This window comes from Hydractinia symbiolongicarpus, chromosome 4 (genome assembly GCF_029227915.1).
Source record: "Hydractinia symbiolongicarpus strain clone_291-10 chromosome 4, HSymV2.1, whole genome shotgun sequence".
Lineage (NCBI taxonomy): Eukaryota > Metazoa > Cnidaria > Hydrozoa > Anthoathecata > Hydractiniidae > Hydractinia > Hydractinia symbiolongicarpus.
In genome coordinates, this window is record NC_079878.1 from 20,217,104 (window position 1) to 20,235,253 (window position 18,150).

General features: G+C 33.3%; 3 protein-coding genes across 3 annotated transcripts; 2 read left to right on the forward strand and 1 right to left on the reverse strand.

Annotated features, from left to right (window-relative positions):
- Positions 1-1,706: 1,706 nt before the first annotated feature.
- Positions 1,707-3,038, reverse strand: LOC130641732 (protein UXT-like). The gene has a single exon (XM_057448669.1). The coding sequence runs from the start codon at positions 2,827-2,829 to the stop codon at positions 2,311-2,313; it is 519 nt and encodes a 172-aa protein (XP_057304652.1). The 5' UTR covers positions 2,830-3,038; the 3' UTR covers positions 1,707-2,310.
- Positions 3,039-7,865: 4,827 nt separating this feature from the next.
- LOC130641731 (macrophage mannose receptor 1-like) lies at positions 7,866-13,955 on the forward strand. Its single transcript, XM_057448667.1, has 9 exons — positions 7,866-8,099; positions 9,630-9,801; positions 10,062-10,171; positions 10,365-10,430; positions 10,599-10,749; positions 11,275-11,537; positions 11,930-12,142; positions 12,922-13,134; positions 13,653-13,955. Exons 1-9 carry the CDS (start codon positions 8,039-8,041, stop codon positions 13,880-13,882), a joined length of 1,479 nt encoding a protein of 492 aa, XP_057304650.1. The 5' UTR covers positions 7,866-8,038; the 3' UTR covers positions 13,883-13,955.
- Positions 13,956-16,495: 2,540 nt separating this feature from the next.
- Positions 16,496-18,150, forward strand: LOC130640675 (rhamnose-binding lectin-like). The gene is made up of 4 exons (XM_057447194.1): positions 16,496-16,684; positions 17,011-17,308; positions 17,395-17,682; positions 17,765-18,150. Exons 1-4 carry the CDS (start codon positions 16,630-16,632, stop codon positions 17,796-17,798), a joined length of 675 nt encoding a protein of 224 aa, XP_057303177.1. The 5' UTR covers positions 16,496-16,629; the 3' UTR covers positions 17,799-18,150.

Sequence of the window (18,150 nt, forward strand, 5' to 3'; positions counted from 1 at the left end):
TTGTAAATTCTATGCTGTTAGTTCGACAATTTTGTTTGTTCAATTTATGTTAAGGAGAATACTTTAAAATCTTATATGCCAGGTACCGTTAACTTTCGTTTACTTAAACGCCGGTTAACTGATTACTTTAAAAAACTCGAACTTTTAACACAGGAAAGAGAAAATCAAAAGATTGTGATTAATGGTCATAAAGAAAATTACCTTCGAAGTTTTATATACTAAAAAGTATGTAAATGCTTGACGTTGTTTGGGGAAAGCTTGCAGCTTCGAAACTTTTTTAAATTAGTTGGAAGAACTAGAATTTCAAAAGAAATTCAGAACCTTGCAAAATGTTGACGGGATGTTAACTCCAACATTCGTTAAGTCCATCTATTTTTAAGAAACAACAAAAAAACAAAATTTTGTGAGATTTAAATTTCGCGAATGTTTGGACTTTTGGCAAAATGCCGCTGTTTTTAATTGTCACTGTAGACATTTCGGATAAATTCTGTTTCCGTGAATTCTAGTCAATCTTGTCACTCGCGAAATTCACAGCAAAATTTTGGGATAATATATCGCGAGTGAATTCATCAATTTGTGATCTCCCCGGCGCCCTTTTTTAAATATCTTAATACAAGAAAGAAATTTATAAGAGCATATTGGGAGCAATTGTCAAAATTGGACAGCAAATTGGTCCAGTAAGGAAAAAGGGTAAAGACAACTTTTGCCAATGATATTCGTTACTGCATAACTAGGGAAAATACAATCATCAAGAAAATGGGTAAATAACTGACGTTTTAAGTTGCATGGTTCTGATTGAAACGTTAATTGTGATAACGTATTTTTTGCTCTCAGTTTTCTTTGATTCAAAGTTGGTGTTCTTTGATCAAACATTTTTTAACTTCCTCTTGAACGTTTGGAAAACACCTTAGAATAACTGCAGCAATAAGTTCAACGCATGAATTGTTTTAACAATAACAATTCATATTTTTATGAAAAAAGCATCAGTATGGCTTCTTTTTAAGTATTTTGATCATTATTTGACAAGGAAAATTTCCAGTTTCCTTCAATTAATTATCACCCCTGGTCATACAATCGTTTGCATATTTTAGTCAAAAAAGGTGCTTATCTGAACATTCGTAAGTCGAAAAAGGTATTCATTCTCAGCCTCAGAAGACACAAAACAAATATTTTTTGTAAACGCCTCTCTCCATTAAGCATCTCCCACACATACAAATCCGAATGCGCTCTACCTTATTTGCTGCAATGTAGGGCTACCAGAACGAACGTACTGAACCAACACGAAAGATCTCAAATACTCAAAGCAAACTTTTGGTAATTAATAGAACTGAAAACAAAACAAAAACAAAGAAAAAAACACTTCACTTAGGTTCTATTCTTGACTTGAAAAGTTAAAACGCAATTATCGCATGGAATCCACATCATCAGATTGTACTCCACCAAAGCACTAAAATAGCGCTTAAGTTTTCTGATAAAAACCAACCTTTCGTTTTGCATTGGGAAGTTGTTTTCGTGCTTTTCTATTAAAAATTTGAATTCAAAATTGAAAGTAGGTTTTTCCTACTTTTAGTATTTTCTAAATATTCCAAAATGTCTCGTTGTTTTATGTATCGTTAGGAGAAAGCATCAGGGTAACCAAGGAGTACATGGATTTAGCACTGAGTGGCAAACTATTATTTGCATGGCACAAAGAAATTAAACCGAGGTTGATTGCGACAAATTTATTGCTAAAAATAAACATAATTAGGCACGTGAAAATTAAAAAAGTCAACGTTTAGTAATATATACAAAATAAAAAAAAGCACAATAAGACTCTTAAAAAATGCTGCAAAGCCGGCACTGGTGTTTTGAATACAGGGTACAAACTTTTGCGAGGCAAAAAATTCGTTTCACTTTTACAAATGAAGAAAAAAAGAACAGTGTTAGGCATAAACCTTCGGAACTGAAGATATATATTAAAAACATTTCACAGGCTTAAACTTTCGCAAATGATCCCATCATTTTCTCAAACAAAAGGTTTCGAGAAGCAGGAAAAGAAATAGATTTAAAAGTAAAAAATGACACTTTTGAGAAAAAACTCAAATTCACAAAAGTGGTGAAAGGTTGTGCCAGAAAAAAATGTGCTCCATTAGTCACAAAACATCGCTCTTGGTGGATGCATTTACACACGTACATATACGGTTGTATAATATATATTCCACAATACACTAATACACTTGTCATACTGTACACAAGAATTTCGTTCTTTTAAATGGCAGTTGAGCAAAAAAGTGCAATCTACCTTTTTATTATACGGAAAAAAAAACATTTTTAAAACACATCTCTTCTTTCTTGCTTCGTATCTGAAAACGTTAAATGTTGTAACTCCCTCAGTCCTTCCATGACTAGTCTAATGTGAGCTTTTATCTTTGCAGAGTCTTTAGTGAACAATTCGGCTTTTGATGTCAATGTCCTGATTTTTTTATCAACAAAAACGTTTGCTTCGTCTAATGTCATTTCCAGGAAATAACCATAACCAATTAAAACATATAACTTTGAACAGTCGTTCACAATTGCTGTACAGTAAAAATTACAACCTAAATCAACTTTTGTTTTTAATATGTGTTCTTTACTGGTACCTTTATTTTCCTGTTGCATGAGTTTAATTGTACTAATAACTCTTTGCAGCTGCATATACTCTGCAATTTGTTTGTATATCGCATCTCGTTCCTTGTGAACGCTTTGAAGGTCTGATTTTAATTTGTCGTTTAAAAAATCTTCATATTTCTTTACTTTTGAATCTAGTTCATATAAATTCTTCCCCCTTAATGATTCTTTAGGTGTTCCCATTCTTTATATTCTCTAAGAGAAAGACAACATAATAACATAGAACATATAAGACAAAAAAGATAAATGTGGTATGGATAATAAATATATATATACACTGGCAGCCTAACATGATCATTAAAACATCATAGTAAATAAGTCCTTTTTTAACTCTTTCTCTAATACACTCCTCACCAACAATTAACATTTTAAAAAACACCTTCTCTGTTCAAAAACACATTAGAAATAACCCTCGTTAAAAGAGGCGTTTTTTAAGAACATTAAAAATAGTATATACAATACATATCCTCTAAAAATGAATGCTTAGTTAAAAGTTTAATGTTTTGGTTACTTGGAACAAAAAAAATACTGGAAATGAAAAACATATAAGCAAAATATATGAAGAAAAGATATATTATATATATATAACTTGAAGAAATTAATTTTGTTGAAAGCTAATTAATTCAGCAACTGTTTAATCAGCTTTAGCTTTTTGTCATCAAAAAATTGTTAATTGCTTGAACCGAGGTTGCCTTTTTATTTTGGGTGTAAAGAATGCTAACAAACAAACCCTCCAATTTTGCTTTCGGAAAGCCTTAACAGGAATCATAAATCTAAAATAACAATAGCGATGCTTCGCTTTTATACATAAGAAAAACTTAAATAAGAAAAGTTTTAAAAACACATGTTAAAATTTTATTTTTAATTTATAAAGTATATATATAGCACGAAGCTTTTCGTAACTGAGTTACATTTTCAAGTGATAAAAATATCCTAAGCTAAAAACCTTTATACAAAATATCTACAATAAAATAATTAATTGATTTAATTAAAATGTTCTACCCAAGGGAATACAAGTAAAAATAATGGACAAGCGAAACAAAAGAAAGAAAATGTGCAAAATCACCATGTGTAAAAATAAAATAAAATAAAAGAAACAGAAACTAATTGCCCAAGGGAATAGAGAATAAAAACAGGCGATTGTGTAGATAAAAAGCTATGTAACTCCATTCCTAAATAACAAAACTGATTTGGTCTCTTTTTGATCATTCAAGAGGGCCTTATGGGAACAAATGAAAAATGCCTCCAAAATCTTTCTTTTTCTAGTGTCTCTTGGCGCCTTAGACAAGATGGACCAATTAAAGGCGTGATCAGGATTTCTGACTAAGTGCTTAGAAGGTACGGATTTCTCACTGTTGGAGTTATGTTCTTTCTTCGTGCTACTTTATAAATTAAAAATAAAATTTTAACATGTGTTTTTAAAACTTTTCTATTTATTTGTTGGCTGATTTATCATAATAAAAACTTGAACTTTTCTAAACTCTAGCATTTAAAAAAAACACTTTGACAGTGCGCTATAGCCAAATTTAACATCACTCTTGACTGACTACCAGAGATCGGATACTTTGCCATTTGTAAAATAAAGAAAGGATATAAGTGAAAAGTTCTTGTTTGACCAAGAAGGTTAAGTTTTCTTGTATTTACAAATTTGGTGATTGTGGATACTCATTAAGCCTGTTCTATAATAATTTAAACTTTTTACTTAATATGTTGATTATTCTCCCAAGTTCCATTTCTTTTTTCAATTTTTCATAAAGGTATTTTCTTGTCACAAAAATACGCCATTTCGGAATTAGCGCAACCATATTTAATTTTCCCGCAAGTGGTGCAAGTTGAACTTTGAACCTTAATATGGCTAGAGAAAAAAAAACTTTAAATTACATCTAGTTGTTGTCTCTATTATTATTTTGTGTTAGGCGAACGCGGTCTGTTAAAACAAATGATGTCTCATATGTTCATTATAATCTTAGAGTCAAACAACAAGCTCACATGTAATAATTAACTTTGAATAACTATATTGGATTTGACCTGACTATACCCTTGGACTTTCTTTCGGATTATGACACACAAAACTTCTGGCTATATTTAAAAGAACTGATACTTGGATTTGCTAAACGGACACAGAATATTATATTGACCTTTCTCCCTTTAACTTGATCGTTAATTGGACTTATTCTTCTTCTTGGATACGAAAACATGCATTTGGAAAAGTATGTTTCATACTTTCTCGAACTCTCTGTGAAGCATTTAATTGACTATTTATCTGTTCTTGTGGGAGAAAGGTTGAGCTTGTGGCACGTGCATTTGCAGCCTTTGAATTAAAAATGGACATTAGCTTCCTCGGAAGAACAACAAATAAAGTTGAGAAAGGATTATAAAGATATGTTTTCAAAACATGAATTGGTAGATCCAAGAGGGATTAAACAGGATAAAAGAATAGACGATATTACAAAGTGGCCAGTTGTTACATTAGGAAATATATTTGCATATATTTTACAAAAAAAAAAATGACGGACAAAGATTACATTGGCCATTATAAAAACCAAAAAGCCTACTCATATTGGGACAGTGGGTTCGTAGGACCTATATATATACACGAAACTGAGATAAAAAAGGCTTTATTTTTCCGTATTGTACTGTCACAGCATCACAAAGTATAAGTGATACAAAAGTAATGTAGATAGCAATAAAACAAAAATATGACAAAGGTAGCAAGATTGTGTCAGTTGGGGGGTAATGCATGGCGGGTACATATGAAACCTCCAACCATGTTATTGCTTGCCTTTATAAGGTTGATTATGCAAACCTTGTGCTTGGAATCAAGGGACCAAAAAAGAAATTGTTCCAAAGAGAATTTCTGAATTATTTGTTCGAAAAAAACTAGCTACATTAAATGAAATTGACAAAACTCCTCGTGAAGAAACGCGAATGAAAGAATTAGAAGCTTTCTATCCAAGAATTGAATCACAAAGGGAAATTGACACTAATAATTTATGGCAATTTTTTAGAAAAGTGCAGGCAATTGATAGAGACACTGTACTGTTTAAGTCCATTGAAAAACTTAGTACCACAGTTTTGACTGATTTTTCAAATACAATTGTGCATAACGTAAAAGAAAGGCTGCTTGCAAAAAAACTAAATACAGAACAGGAAGCGACACAAAATTTTCAACTTTTAGTATAAGTGTGAGGTAATCTTAAAAACAACTTTGCAAAATTCCAGTGAATTTGGCAGGTGTTTGGACTGGGTTGAGGAAATTTCTTCCAATGTGAAATACACTGAATATATAGATGAATTTCTTTGTTTACAATTTTAGGGTAAGTTCTTTTAGCTCTGGCAGCTGCATGTTAGGGAAACATATGGGAGCACTAGGTGAAGGAAAGTTTTTTTCAGCCTATTTGGCCACACGAAGGCATTGTTGTTAGGGCCTCAAATGAATCAAATAAATCATAAGGCACCAATCTACATTTAATATATAATATAGTTTTTGAACGTGAAAAGAAATCCATATATATATATAATAAAACCTCTCTTCTTCCTGTGGCACTAATGCCAATGCCAGTGCCTAAAAAGTAAACAAATAAAGTCACACGAGAATCCCTTTATTGATTATAATGGTTGCAATACTTGTCGACTTGTGAAAAACAGATGTGAAAACACGGTATGAGCACAGCAATTTAGCATAATGCGTTAATTAATAACTTGGTTCAGAGTTAGAAATGGTATTCGTAAAAGTATTACGCAGATATTGCTATCAAAAACATAAAACGAAAGCGTTAAAGTGTCGCTCAACCTCGTTCCACGTTCGCCATTTCTATTTTTTAGATTAAACAGTTATGCAGTGCCAAAGACGTTAAAATATATATTGGGCGCCAAAGTAATTTAGCTCCTGGGTGAAGCATGCATCATGCACTCTGAAAATCATTAAAAACCAATCTCGGAGTACTACGAGACCTCGCCGTCCTTATATCAAAGAGAGAGAAAAGAACCCAGGATGGGGGTACTACACTGAAATCCGCTAAAAATCTTGTCCGGTGGTGCACTGAAAGTCACTTCAAACCCCTTCGTCTTCGTCAAAGTCCATCCAGATTGGCCGAGACCTGTTGTATAAAACACCGAAAACATGCATAAAAATTTTACAATGCTTTCTACCTGACAAAATGCCTTAGATGGGACAATTTTTCGTTACAACAATTACAAATGACAACAACCCATATAAAACGGTAACTGTATAAAAAATGTTCTAAACCTAAAGCTTACGTTATTCTGAAAAACAGACGCTCATAGTATAGCCGTCAAGAAAACAATTCTTTTCAGATCAATTCTCAAGGTACTATTGTCTAAACATTCTAACGGCATCACGCTGTTAGGCAGAAAAAGTGTTATTATATCAGGGGTACTTTTATAGTTTTGCTATATCTAGAAGAGGACCGCGTTTATGGAATAACTTTTTAGACAGAGATTTAAAAAAGTTAACATCATTATGTGTTTTTAAGCAGTGTGTGAAAATTTTTATTGCGAAATTTGAAAACTTAGTTACTTTCTTTTAAACAACAACAAGGAATAATAACTCTCTACTCTAACGAAACTTATGGCGGGGCTTGGTGATAAGGCAAAATTGCTTTCTGCAAGCTCTAGTCAGTCTTTTAATTTTTTTCGTATGGTTTAAGATCTTTAAATTACTAGCTGATGTATGTATATACTTTCTATTTACTTTTAAACGACGAACTTGTATAGATAACGAACTTGTAACTCTTTTTGACGAAAAGAATACACACTACTAGTACTACTACAATGTCCGCATTGTGGAACAATTCGGTTCCCGACCTTTAAAAGGTTCATGTAATTAAGGAATTCGGGCGTGCTGACGTCAGCAAAAATTATTTTCTATTGAGATTTTGGATCAATCCAAATACCCTAAGATTAAGGAATTTTAAATTTGGTGACGCTGTACATACTAGTCATAAGTTCAAGAAAGACCAAGCCGAAAAGGGTTATACAAACTTTAAACAACGAAAGAAACAAAAAAAGATACAAGCCAAAATCATCAACCTTAATCGTGAGGCCTTTTTTGTTGTGTTAGAAAGCAAAGAAATTATTTTTTTTTAGATTAACTTGAAACGCACGTGTTTTTTTTTTTTAAAGTAAACACTTTATCATCCATCGTGTTTTTGCAATGTGTTATTTTGTTAAATAAACACTGGAATATATCTTCATATTTCTGTCGTCAAGTTTTTTGTTTTGAATTTTATTTGCTTTTGACATGTCAAACTTTAAAATATATAATTTCCAAAACATTTTTAAATGATAATTTCAATAAAGAAAAAGTTTTCAAAATTGGCTGTAATGTGGATGTTGTTTATGTATTCGATAATGTAAAAAAGAAAACGTAATGTTTATCTTCGGGTTTTTATTATCTCTCCTCGCAAGTATTGTTGGTGTACAGAGCACAGGTAAAGATTTTTGATTCACTTCTTAAATTTGCGCTTTTGGTAACACTTTTGAATGAGACGCTAACAAAAAATTATGCAACAACACCTGGTGTGTTACTACGCCATGTAAAAATATGTTGTGAACTTTTCTCTGACGAGTTACACACTCTTTTCTCAACATAAACAGAACGAATTAAACGAAGTTTCTTTAGAATACAGGAAATGTTGCATAAAACCTTTGAGGTTCTGGAACTTTTTAATGCCTGTTAATTGGTAAATAAAGGAATTCGCAGCTTTCTTCTGATTCTTAAATAAATTAATTTAACACATGCATACATGCATATGTACCAGATAAATAAATATTTTTCTAAATCAGGCACCAACATCAACTCAGAGCTTCTTCTTTTCTTTTGCTCAGAAAAATCAGGATCACTAGAAATCGCACTTAATTTAAATTTTTAGCGAGGACGCTTGTTATTGAAAGGGGCTTCACCTTTATCATAAACCCACCTTTTCCTGCACAATTTTTAGGAATAAATTTTATTTGCTAAAAAGCATAGCTACAAAGTTTTCAAATTTAGCCTTATATAAATCCTACAAATTCCATCCATAGGTTCCAAAACTACCTTTTAAATATCAATGGTAGAATATACTTACTTTCATTGTGGTTATGGTTATGGAAACAACTAATTTAAACTATAATCTAAACTTATAAAAGGAGATCATGGCGCACAATTTGTGCACGTCTCCAAATCAATTTCCCGACATCCTTCGGTGTTGGGGAAAAAATTAGATTTTCCGTCTCGGAGTAAGGAATATAAAAAACCGAAGAATATATGTTAAAGAGCTTTTACAAGCAACTTAAAACAGTGTATTAAAATTCGTTTTAGAACTGTAGAAAATATATGTTAGACATATATGAATACTATGTACATATGTGGTGCTTCTAAACACGTCACAGAAAGGGTGTTCACATAACCAACAAATTGATGTAACCATTTTGTTCAAAAACTGCTTATAAGAAACTGTGGAAAGAGTGGCATCTGTTACCCAGCTAGAATTGGACGAAACTTGGTCCTGATATGTTTGATAAACCTCGGATCAAATATGATTAAAAAACTTCGTCTCACACATAAATTTCTTGTTCACAATATTGCTATCTTCTGTCAATGGAAAACCGTGATTCCTGGGCGTTTTGCCTCGCAATGGCGTTAGCACTTGTCGACATGTCGTCCTGAAAATAGCTTAGCTGGCTAAGAGCTAGTTATTATCATATCCGTACGCTTAAACAGGATAGTCACTTCAGTGTTAATTTGGGTTAGAATGTATACATTAGGTAGACATCAGCATAGCCTATTTCCCCCACATAGTATGAGTTCACCCGTATGTGAAGTAAAGGTCCTTGTCCGAGCTGTAGACTAAACCACGGACTACGCGCACTCGATCACGCACTTTTTCACCTGTTGGCTTGGACACTATGTGTTGAACTATGTCATAGCTTGTATGTTATGACACATTGACAAACGTTATTGAAATAATGTTTATTTTTAGATATTTACACTTATGAAGCACCAATCCTAAATATCGTCATCGGAGAATGTATTACATTGAATGCTTTGGTATATTTCCCTCACAATAAATCTGCTATTATCACATGGAAGAAGGACATGAAAGTTATTGAGCATAACACGGAAAGGATGAAAATATCTGCAGATAGAAGAAGGTAAAGTCATGCATGAATTTTCTTGAAATTCGTGTTACCTGTGGATGATCTCGATTCATCAATCTTTGTGATTCTTAGTTAGATATTGAACACAACACAATTTGGGTTATATGTACATTGAATACAAATAGATGCACAAGCAAATAGATATACACATTGTTCATGACCCTTTCCTACCATTTACCGAGAATGCCTTAACTTTTATCTTAAAACTAAACTTTTAGTTAGTTTAAAGGATTTAAAAAAGATTCTTCTTTCAGTATGTATATATCTTCATTGAGACGAGAAGATCATGCGTATTACCAAGTAGTATTGAAGGACCCACAAACCCGCATCACTGAAGTAACCGATATATGGTTAAATATAATAGGTATGTTCAGCTGTATTGTTTTTAAAAGGTTTCTTTCACTTAAAAAGTGGATACAAGTGTTTGTTAATAACGAGTGCTTGATAATCATCTTGCTTCAAATTTGCTCTAACGCAAGGTTTTGAAAAAATCGCTCAATTGATAAGTTTACCAAATTCTGTAAGCATTATGTTTTATTATGAAACTCTTTTCTTAGAATGTAAAAAGAATCAAAAGGAGGAAAGGTCATCAAGTCTTGCTGCATGCAGTTCGTTATGTGTTGGTAAGTGTGCATTTTGCTCTTTTACTTTCTTAGTGTTGTTGTTGTTTTTCTCAACAATTTCAATTTAAAGTCTGAAGAGGTCTAAAGAGAGTGTCCACATTTCCATCTGTCCGTCGGTTTATCACATTGTTTACTGCTGCAAGAATCTGTGCATAAAATTATTTTCAGATAAATGTCCTGATGAGTGGCAATACATCTCAGGGACATCATCGAAATGTTGCCAGTATTTTGACAAACCAAAATCTTGGTCAGACGCTTCTGAAAGCTGTCAATCGATTGGCGGGGAACTTGCAACTATAAACACACGTCAAGAAAACGAGTACGTTGTTTTTTAACTCGACTTTTAGTATAGGTAAAATTAAGGAAAAGTGACGTTTTTGCCTATCTATCGTTCGTGAACACAAAGTGCTAATTAGGTATATATTTTTCCGCAAATGCAGGATTTAATGTCAAGATCTGAGATCTTATGCTGTTACATATTCTACATCGTTACTGCCCACTCCTTACTTCTTTTAGAACCAAATAAGTTTAAAATGACCAACAATAAACAAATTGTATAATAATTTTTTGTCTTATACGTCCTAACCATGCCGATAATAACCTGACCAGTAACACTAGGTTGGGTAGTTTTAATTTCATCGTGGATCAGTATCACCGCTTGATCACTCCATCTGATGAAGGTCTTGTTTCTTGGGTCATTCATTTGAGCACACAATACCCTTTCTCTTTTCAGTACGGAGCACTCCACCCGATTCCATAACATAATAGTGTTTAATTTTGTACATATTCACGTAGTCGTAGTCTGAAAGCTTGAAGTATAGTAAAAAAAATAATGCATTCTTAGATTTCTTGGAGACATGCTGCAAACAGCCGCAGGTGGTTGGATTGGTCTAAATGATAGAAAAGATGAAAATAATTACATTTGGAACTTTAAATCCAGCAAAAGACCTTCATTTTACACATGGGGTGCTGGCGAGCCAAGCAATTACAACAGAGGTTGTAATATTGAAAATTGCGTTGCTATGAAAATGTCGAATGGTGATTGGTTGGATATCGTTTGCGAGTCATTTAATTCGTACGTTTGCGAAGTAAGCTCAGCTTATAATGGTAAGACTTGACACCAGGTCAACGGTTTTTCAACTGCTATTGGCCTTAATATATATATTGGGACAAATATAAGCATGTTCTATCGATTAGATAAAATCTTATGTTTTGGTACTTGGCAGAATTGATGGATGTACCTTGCAAATCGAAGATTTTTGAACAACAGCTGGCTTAAAAGAATGACCAACCTAACATACTAACACAGTAGAATAAATTCTGAAAATTATGTTGATTTTTACGTAGAATGGACCGACGCCATGCATTTTTGTAAAATGCATGGCGTCGGTTTTAGAAAAACTCTATTAGCCAATGCGACCTCCAATTGGTATTTGTAAACCATTTCTCAACCTTTGTTAACGTTGTATTTGCAGAACATTAAAGTCTTATACTTTTAGGAACGGACCGGTCAGAGTGGAAATGTGCGGGATCAAAATGTTTTAAATATTACCACAGTCAGTTAGTGTGGAAAGATGCTCTTACTAGATGCAAACAAATCCATTCTTCAGCTAACTTAGCAACCATTGGTTCCGATGGTGAAAACAACTTAGTACGAAGTCTGCTTTTATCAGAGAACGCATGGATAGGTCTCAATGATCTTTGGGAAGCAGGTATATTTGTCAGATTTTATTTTGCAATTTATTATTTTAAAAAACTAAAGAGTTCACACAACACGGATAATGGAAAAGAAGGAATGAATTTGTTGATCATATTGAGAACGAAGGAACACCCTGCCCCAGAGATTTCCCTACCCTACCCCAGAGATTTTCTCGCATTTCGCATTTTGAATTCACAGTACTGTTTGTCCTGGATGTTTTGGCAGCTTCTATCTGCATATAATTCATACTTTGGAGAAGACTGTCACTATTTTATCCCACTCTGATGCGAAAGATGTGTTATAATACAAGTAACTCCAAGTAACTTAAGAACCTAATAACTCAAATTTGCAATATTTCGAACTATTTTCTCATTTTTGTTTAATTTAGATTTAACGGGAGCTTCGTTAAATTGCTAACTAATTTCCTCAGTTTCTTGAAGGTTCAAGTGACTGGGAATTAACTGTAAGTTAATAAGAAAAAAATGTTCATGTTATCAAAAAAACAAAAATCCTGAACACAAGAGAACAAACCTAAAACATAATTTTTAAGCTTCAAATATCACTTCATCACTTCAAGGGGTCATTAAAGCTTTTCTGGGATGTATATATTGAAACAATCATGATATTTTTTTAATTTATTTTATCATTGATATTTGAATTTATATGATTGATATAACAGCAAGCTACTACTACTACTTAACTACTCAGATTCTGCCCTGAATAGGGTGAATAGGTAAAGTACAACACACCGCACTGCGTTATATTGTGTTAAAGATAGATAATACGTTTTAGGTCTTTATTGCTGGAATGATTGCAAAGGATCAACGAATGAAGCTTCGTATACAAATTGGGGTTCTGGCGAACCAAATGATAAGTTTACACAACCACTTGCTCCTGAATGCCTAGGAGAGGATTGTATACAGCTGAAAAAGTTTGGTGGTAATGTTACATGGCAAGACTTGGGTTGCGAGACGAAACTACCTTATATTTGTGAGAAAATTAGAAGTACGAGTTCTTCATGCTTCCTTGGCTGTTTTTCGGCTCTTGTTGGCGAGTTTACGAAACAAGATTAGAGATTATCTTCAACGACGTTGTCAAGAACTTTTTAAAAAGCCTGTCATGTAAAAAGCGCGCCAAAAATTCATTACAAAAAATTAAATGAAAGCGACGACGTGAAAAAAAATCAAAACAAATATGGCTACTTTCAAAACCCGGTAAAATGCTAAAGTGTCAAATAAACTGGCAAAAAAAGCTGACAAAAAAGCTGACAAAAAGCTGTTGGACACGCAAAATTTAAGAAAAAAAATTATCCTGTTTTCGCATGTTTTAATCTGACATTTTTAACTCACCAACACAGGCGACGCTTTAAAAACAATCACATAATGCTTATTTTCAAATCGAGTCGAAGAAAGGACGGCAGTTTTATTTTTAATGAGCTTTATCCTGATTTACAAATGCATATTGAAAAATTAATAATTAAGGTTTAACAATAAAACATTATTTAAGCTACTGTTGCTTTTTAGATCGTTCGTTCAGTACTGGTGCTTATGTTGCTATGATAATAGGTGGTCTCATCTTGTTATCAATCATAATAGGCGTGTTTCATGCTGCTTATGAAAAACACAAGAGAACTGCTGTTAAAGATATCATCAAAGCAGCATATCAAGAAGATATATCAATGAGAGAAAGATCAAGGCAAATGACATTTCGAGACATGGCAAACAGTTTCATGTCTCATTCTAAAGCAGATTGAAATTTAACTTTGAGAAGATGATTGTAAATATGTTTTTATGAAATTTCTTTAAAAGATAATTTATTTAAGATTTCGTCTTTTCATACTTTTTTGAATTTTGAATATGTATGCGGGGAAAGTTGTTGACAGCCATTTGTTGTCACGCCTGAGGTTTGGAACTTTATGAAATAGCGAACGCCGGTTACAAGTATGTTCTAATTTTCAGAAACTGAGCACGATTTTCTACTAGAACTTGTGTAACTTATAAACCATAGGGTCATCAGACTTGACATATTGGAACAGAAGAGAGAGGTCCAATTGAAAACAAAAAGACGGATGGTTTTGGCATAATTGGTAGCTTCATGAAAGACATGGAAAACCCGAGGAATTTGAGGCAAAACTTCCAAATTACTTTGGTTTGGAAGAATGGACACTTCCCGAATTTTATTCTTTAAACCTTTTCTTTAGGATTTTTTTTCTTATATTTAAATTCAGTATAGCTAAATTAGCATGCATGTAAAGTCTTTACTCATTTGAGCATCAGAAAGTCCTATTTTTATGGCATTGTTGTTACGCTCAACGTTTCTAAATTTTTGATTTCTCTCACGAGCCTAACTTTCAAACAAAGATCAAATATGGCTTAAGCAAATTAACTGTTGTAGCAGGTAATTTAAGTGCAGTAAAATTTTTATTTTATTTTAAAAATTTCCTATTTTATTAAGTTTTTGGTGAGGATGTTTAATATTCTAACCAGTTTTGGTTAAATTATTTTAAGAAACTTGTGGTACATCAGGGGAAAAAAGATGTAGGGGCTGCATAAACTATCTCGCATGTCAATGTCAATTACAGTCAATTACACATTATCAACAGTATATTTTAAATACATTAACGGGGTCATTTCGCAAAACCTAAAAAAATGTTTACAGCTGTTCCTGGCGTGAGGGATATGATGCATGGCTATGATACTTACTGAATTTTTATATTTATCTATGAGACACCTGCATGCGGAGTTTTTAGGTCCCACACCTTTGAGAGCCTTTGGCCATTTCTCGAAACTACCGCTTAAAAATTCTTATGAAATTCTTATAATGGGAAAATTCATTAGTATTATTCTTAGAACTTAAAACTTAGAACACAAATTTACTTCATTGAGATAAATCATTTTGCAAAAAAATTCTAAAAAACTTTTGTATTTTGCGTCAGAAAATCATTTTGCGTTCAGCCGCATAATTCGCTAGCCGTCAAACGTGTTTTACAAATGATTATTATAAAACACAAGATGACATCTCCTCGTCGCTAATGTCTTTATGTTATTCGTCGAATTGACAGGTCCCGGGAAAACAAAAACATCCAGTTTAATATTTACATATTGGCCTCCTGCTAGAGCTTTTAAGACTGATTCATTTTTCTTTTGCCTTAGTGGATTTTTCCACGGACTTATCGACTAGTCTAACATTAAACTACGGTTTTCACGCATGCCTGAAAAACGAAATGGTATTTCTTTACATGCAGGTAAAGTTGAAATCTATTAATGGTAGATAAAATACTAGGCGTGGCGAATGTATACTCCAAATCTAAAATCTTTTTTTCGTACATTTTTACGTATTTGTCACCTTTATTTTCTAGTTTGAAAAATGGCACGTTCATCACAGTATTAACTCCTGTGAAGCCTTCCTAGTATATAGTGATGTACCTTTAAAACCAGTAGCTATGTAGCTATATGGACTAACAGGTATTTTTGTTTATTATCCAAGTCTCTCTAGCTCACATACGACATTACTTGTTATTTTTAGCTACCTGTTTATTTTATATTTTAGTTAAAAATAAAAATGCCTAGCTTGCTAGCTAGCAAATCAAACAATTCTTGAAGAATTAAAGAATTAAAGTGTATTACAAACTTAGAAAAGCAATTTAAAAGTATGGGTAAGCAACTTTATCAAGCGCAGCATATCCTGTATTTTCAATCCAAAGAAATAGTCTTTGATCTTTGACACATATTGAGTGTCCAGTGTTGAGTTATATTACCACATCGTTATAACGGAGCTAAAGTATTATTTTTCGCAGATTAATTTTGGCGTATTTTGGCAGGCCTTAATTCCGATATCCTTTTAAAACTAACCGTTAAAAACGAACTCACGTAGCAGCTGATTGGGATAGTCGTCTCAAACATACATGTTCGAGTGGGAGAAAATGACCTTTCTTCTCTAAAGAGTACCGTTATTTTTGCCTCGAGAAAACAATATATAAAATGAAACAAAAGAAGCGAACCAATATTCAACCACATAAAAAAACAAGAATAAAACCGGGGAAAAATTTCGTTCCCTAACTAACTGATGACGGACCGGCCTTAGGCGGTCAATAAACGGCTTGCTGTTTCCGGACAGCTGTTTAAACACAAAACTCAATCGGCTAGTAAAAACCTTTTTTTAGACGTTCTTGCGGTTTCACTACCCGTTTTATTATTTTTATAAATCTTTATACAAAAGGCGCAAAGTACATTTAGAAAAAAAGCGAGCCGTGCATAACTTAATTGTACACCTAAGAAAAAGAGATAATGTAACTTCAACTGATGCGGAACAGTTTCACAAGGGATTTAATTAACTTCAAACTGCTTTTATTCATACGCAGAACATTATAGCATAACAAAATAATTTTTCAGGATTGAAAAGAGGAGAAAGTGGACCTTGAAAGTGAAGCACGTAACATATGTAATGCTATAAACAGTGCTTCTATTTGGTTACATATTAAACCAACATATATCAAGTAGAATGAAGACTTTGTTACCCTTGATCGTTTTGTGGCTAGTACTTCATGCAGTGTCAGGTAAACTATGAATGATATTGTTTTAGAATGAAGACTTAGTCACCCTTGATCGTTTTGTGCCTAGTACTTTTTGTAGTGCCATCAATGTCGCCCTTTGTTAATTCCCTTCCTAAAACCTAGAATTCTGGGTGAATATTTCAAGTTATGTGATTATAAACATGGCTTTCGGCTATTTTAAAGTTAACAAATTTACGCATTTGCGAAAGCATGCTGCTTTGCATTTGACGCGTTTGATCACATTTGAAAAACAGCTGAAAAACTGCAGACTAAACATGTTTTTCCATGATTGCGGAATCACAAAGACAACTTTGAAGTTTTTTTTACAGGCCAGCATTTGGCATGGTTTCGAAAAGAAACAGTCTGTGAACACAGCGTGTTAAGCATCAGCTGTCCACTGGGAACTGGTATTTCAGTCGTCTCCGGATTCTACGGACGCATTTCACAGGATATATGTCCAAGTTTTAGTTCAAAACTTACGACTATATGTAAAGCAACATTGGCGTCAAACAAAGTTAGAGCAGCTTGCAATGGAAACACATCATGCAGAATCTCAGCATCAAATAGATTATTTGGTGATCCATGCTATGGCGTCTTTAAATATTTAACTGTCGCCTACTTCTGCAAGTAAGTATTTTTAATCGGAAGTTTATTAAGTAAGTTTATTTTACACTGCTTTTCCGAACTTATATTTTTACCTCTTTTTTTTATAGAACTTTCCTTCCTCCAGCCAAGATCGCTTGCGAGAACAACCTATTAAAGATAAGATGCCCTTCTAGTTCTGTGATTAGGATAACCTACGCCAACTATGGTCGCCTGTCCACTAGCATCTGTCCTGGATCCAAGTCTCGCCATACAACATGTAGCGCATCTTCTTCCTTGCCTACAGTTAGATCTATTTGTGATAAAAGACCGGAATGTAGCATTTTTGCATCTAATCAAGTTTTTGGGGATCCTTGTTCATCTGTTTACAAATATTTAGTTGTTGGCTATTCCTGTAGGTAAGTACATATTGGTGGTACACTTGCTAACGAGTTAGATGTCTATAAATTCTCCCTTTTTCTACTAAAACATTACTTTTAGGAGACCGGGTCGTCGCTTCGTCAAAGTGAGATAGCTCAACAGCATAACAGCCCCTTCCTCGCTTGGTTGAGTACCATATACGTGTAATGAAACAATCATCTCCGCTTTAATTAAAGCTTTTGTTAGTTCGTGCGTTGAAAAGCTTTACTACACATGTATTCCACTTTACTCTCTCTATCCATTTTATAAATTGAGTTCAACTTATTGTACTGATCAAAAAAATACCGCCCCCTTTTGTAACTTAGTTTTAGAATTATTATAACTCGTTGTAGACATTGAAGTTACGGCGAATTCTTGTGGAAGGACTTACGACTTGTAATAACACTAGCTCACAAACTGCAAGGCTGTCTGATTGTTCGCCTGATAAATATTTTATTAATAATCAA

What these genes read in the sequence shown, in the direction of transcription:
- LOC130640675 (XM_057447194.1), top strand. Translation starts at nt 16,630, where the DNA reads ATGAAGACTTTGTTACCCTTGATCGTTTTGTGGCTAGTACTTCATGCA. An exon ending in ACTGTCGCCTACTTCTGCAA is followed by an intron (nt 17,309 to 17,394) that starts GTAAGTATTTTT and finishes TTTTTTTTATAG; the next exon opens with AACTTTCCTTCCTCCAGCCA. An exon ending in GTTGTTGGCTATTCCTGTAG is followed by an intron (nt 17,683 to 17,764) that starts GTAAGTACATAT and finishes CATTACTTTTAG; the next exon opens with GAGACCGGGTCGTCGCTTCG.
- LOC130641732 (XM_057448669.1), bottom strand. Translation starts at nt 2,829, where the DNA reads ATGGGAACACCTAAAGAATCATTAAGGGGGAAGAATTTATATGAACTA.
- LOC130641731 (XM_057448667.1), top strand. Translation starts at nt 8,039, where the DNA reads ATGTTTATCTTCGGGTTTTTATTATCTCTCCTCGCAAGTATTGTTGGT. An exon ending in ATGCAGTTCGTTATGTGTTG is followed by an intron (nt 10,431 to 10,598) that starts GTAAGTGTGCAT and finishes AATTATTTTCAG; the next exon opens with ATAAATGTCCTGATGAGTGG. An exon ending in CAATGATCTTTGGGAAGCAG is followed by an intron (nt 12,143 to 12,921) that starts GTATATTTGTCA and finishes AATACGTTTTAG; the next exon opens with GTCTTTATTGCTGGAATGAT.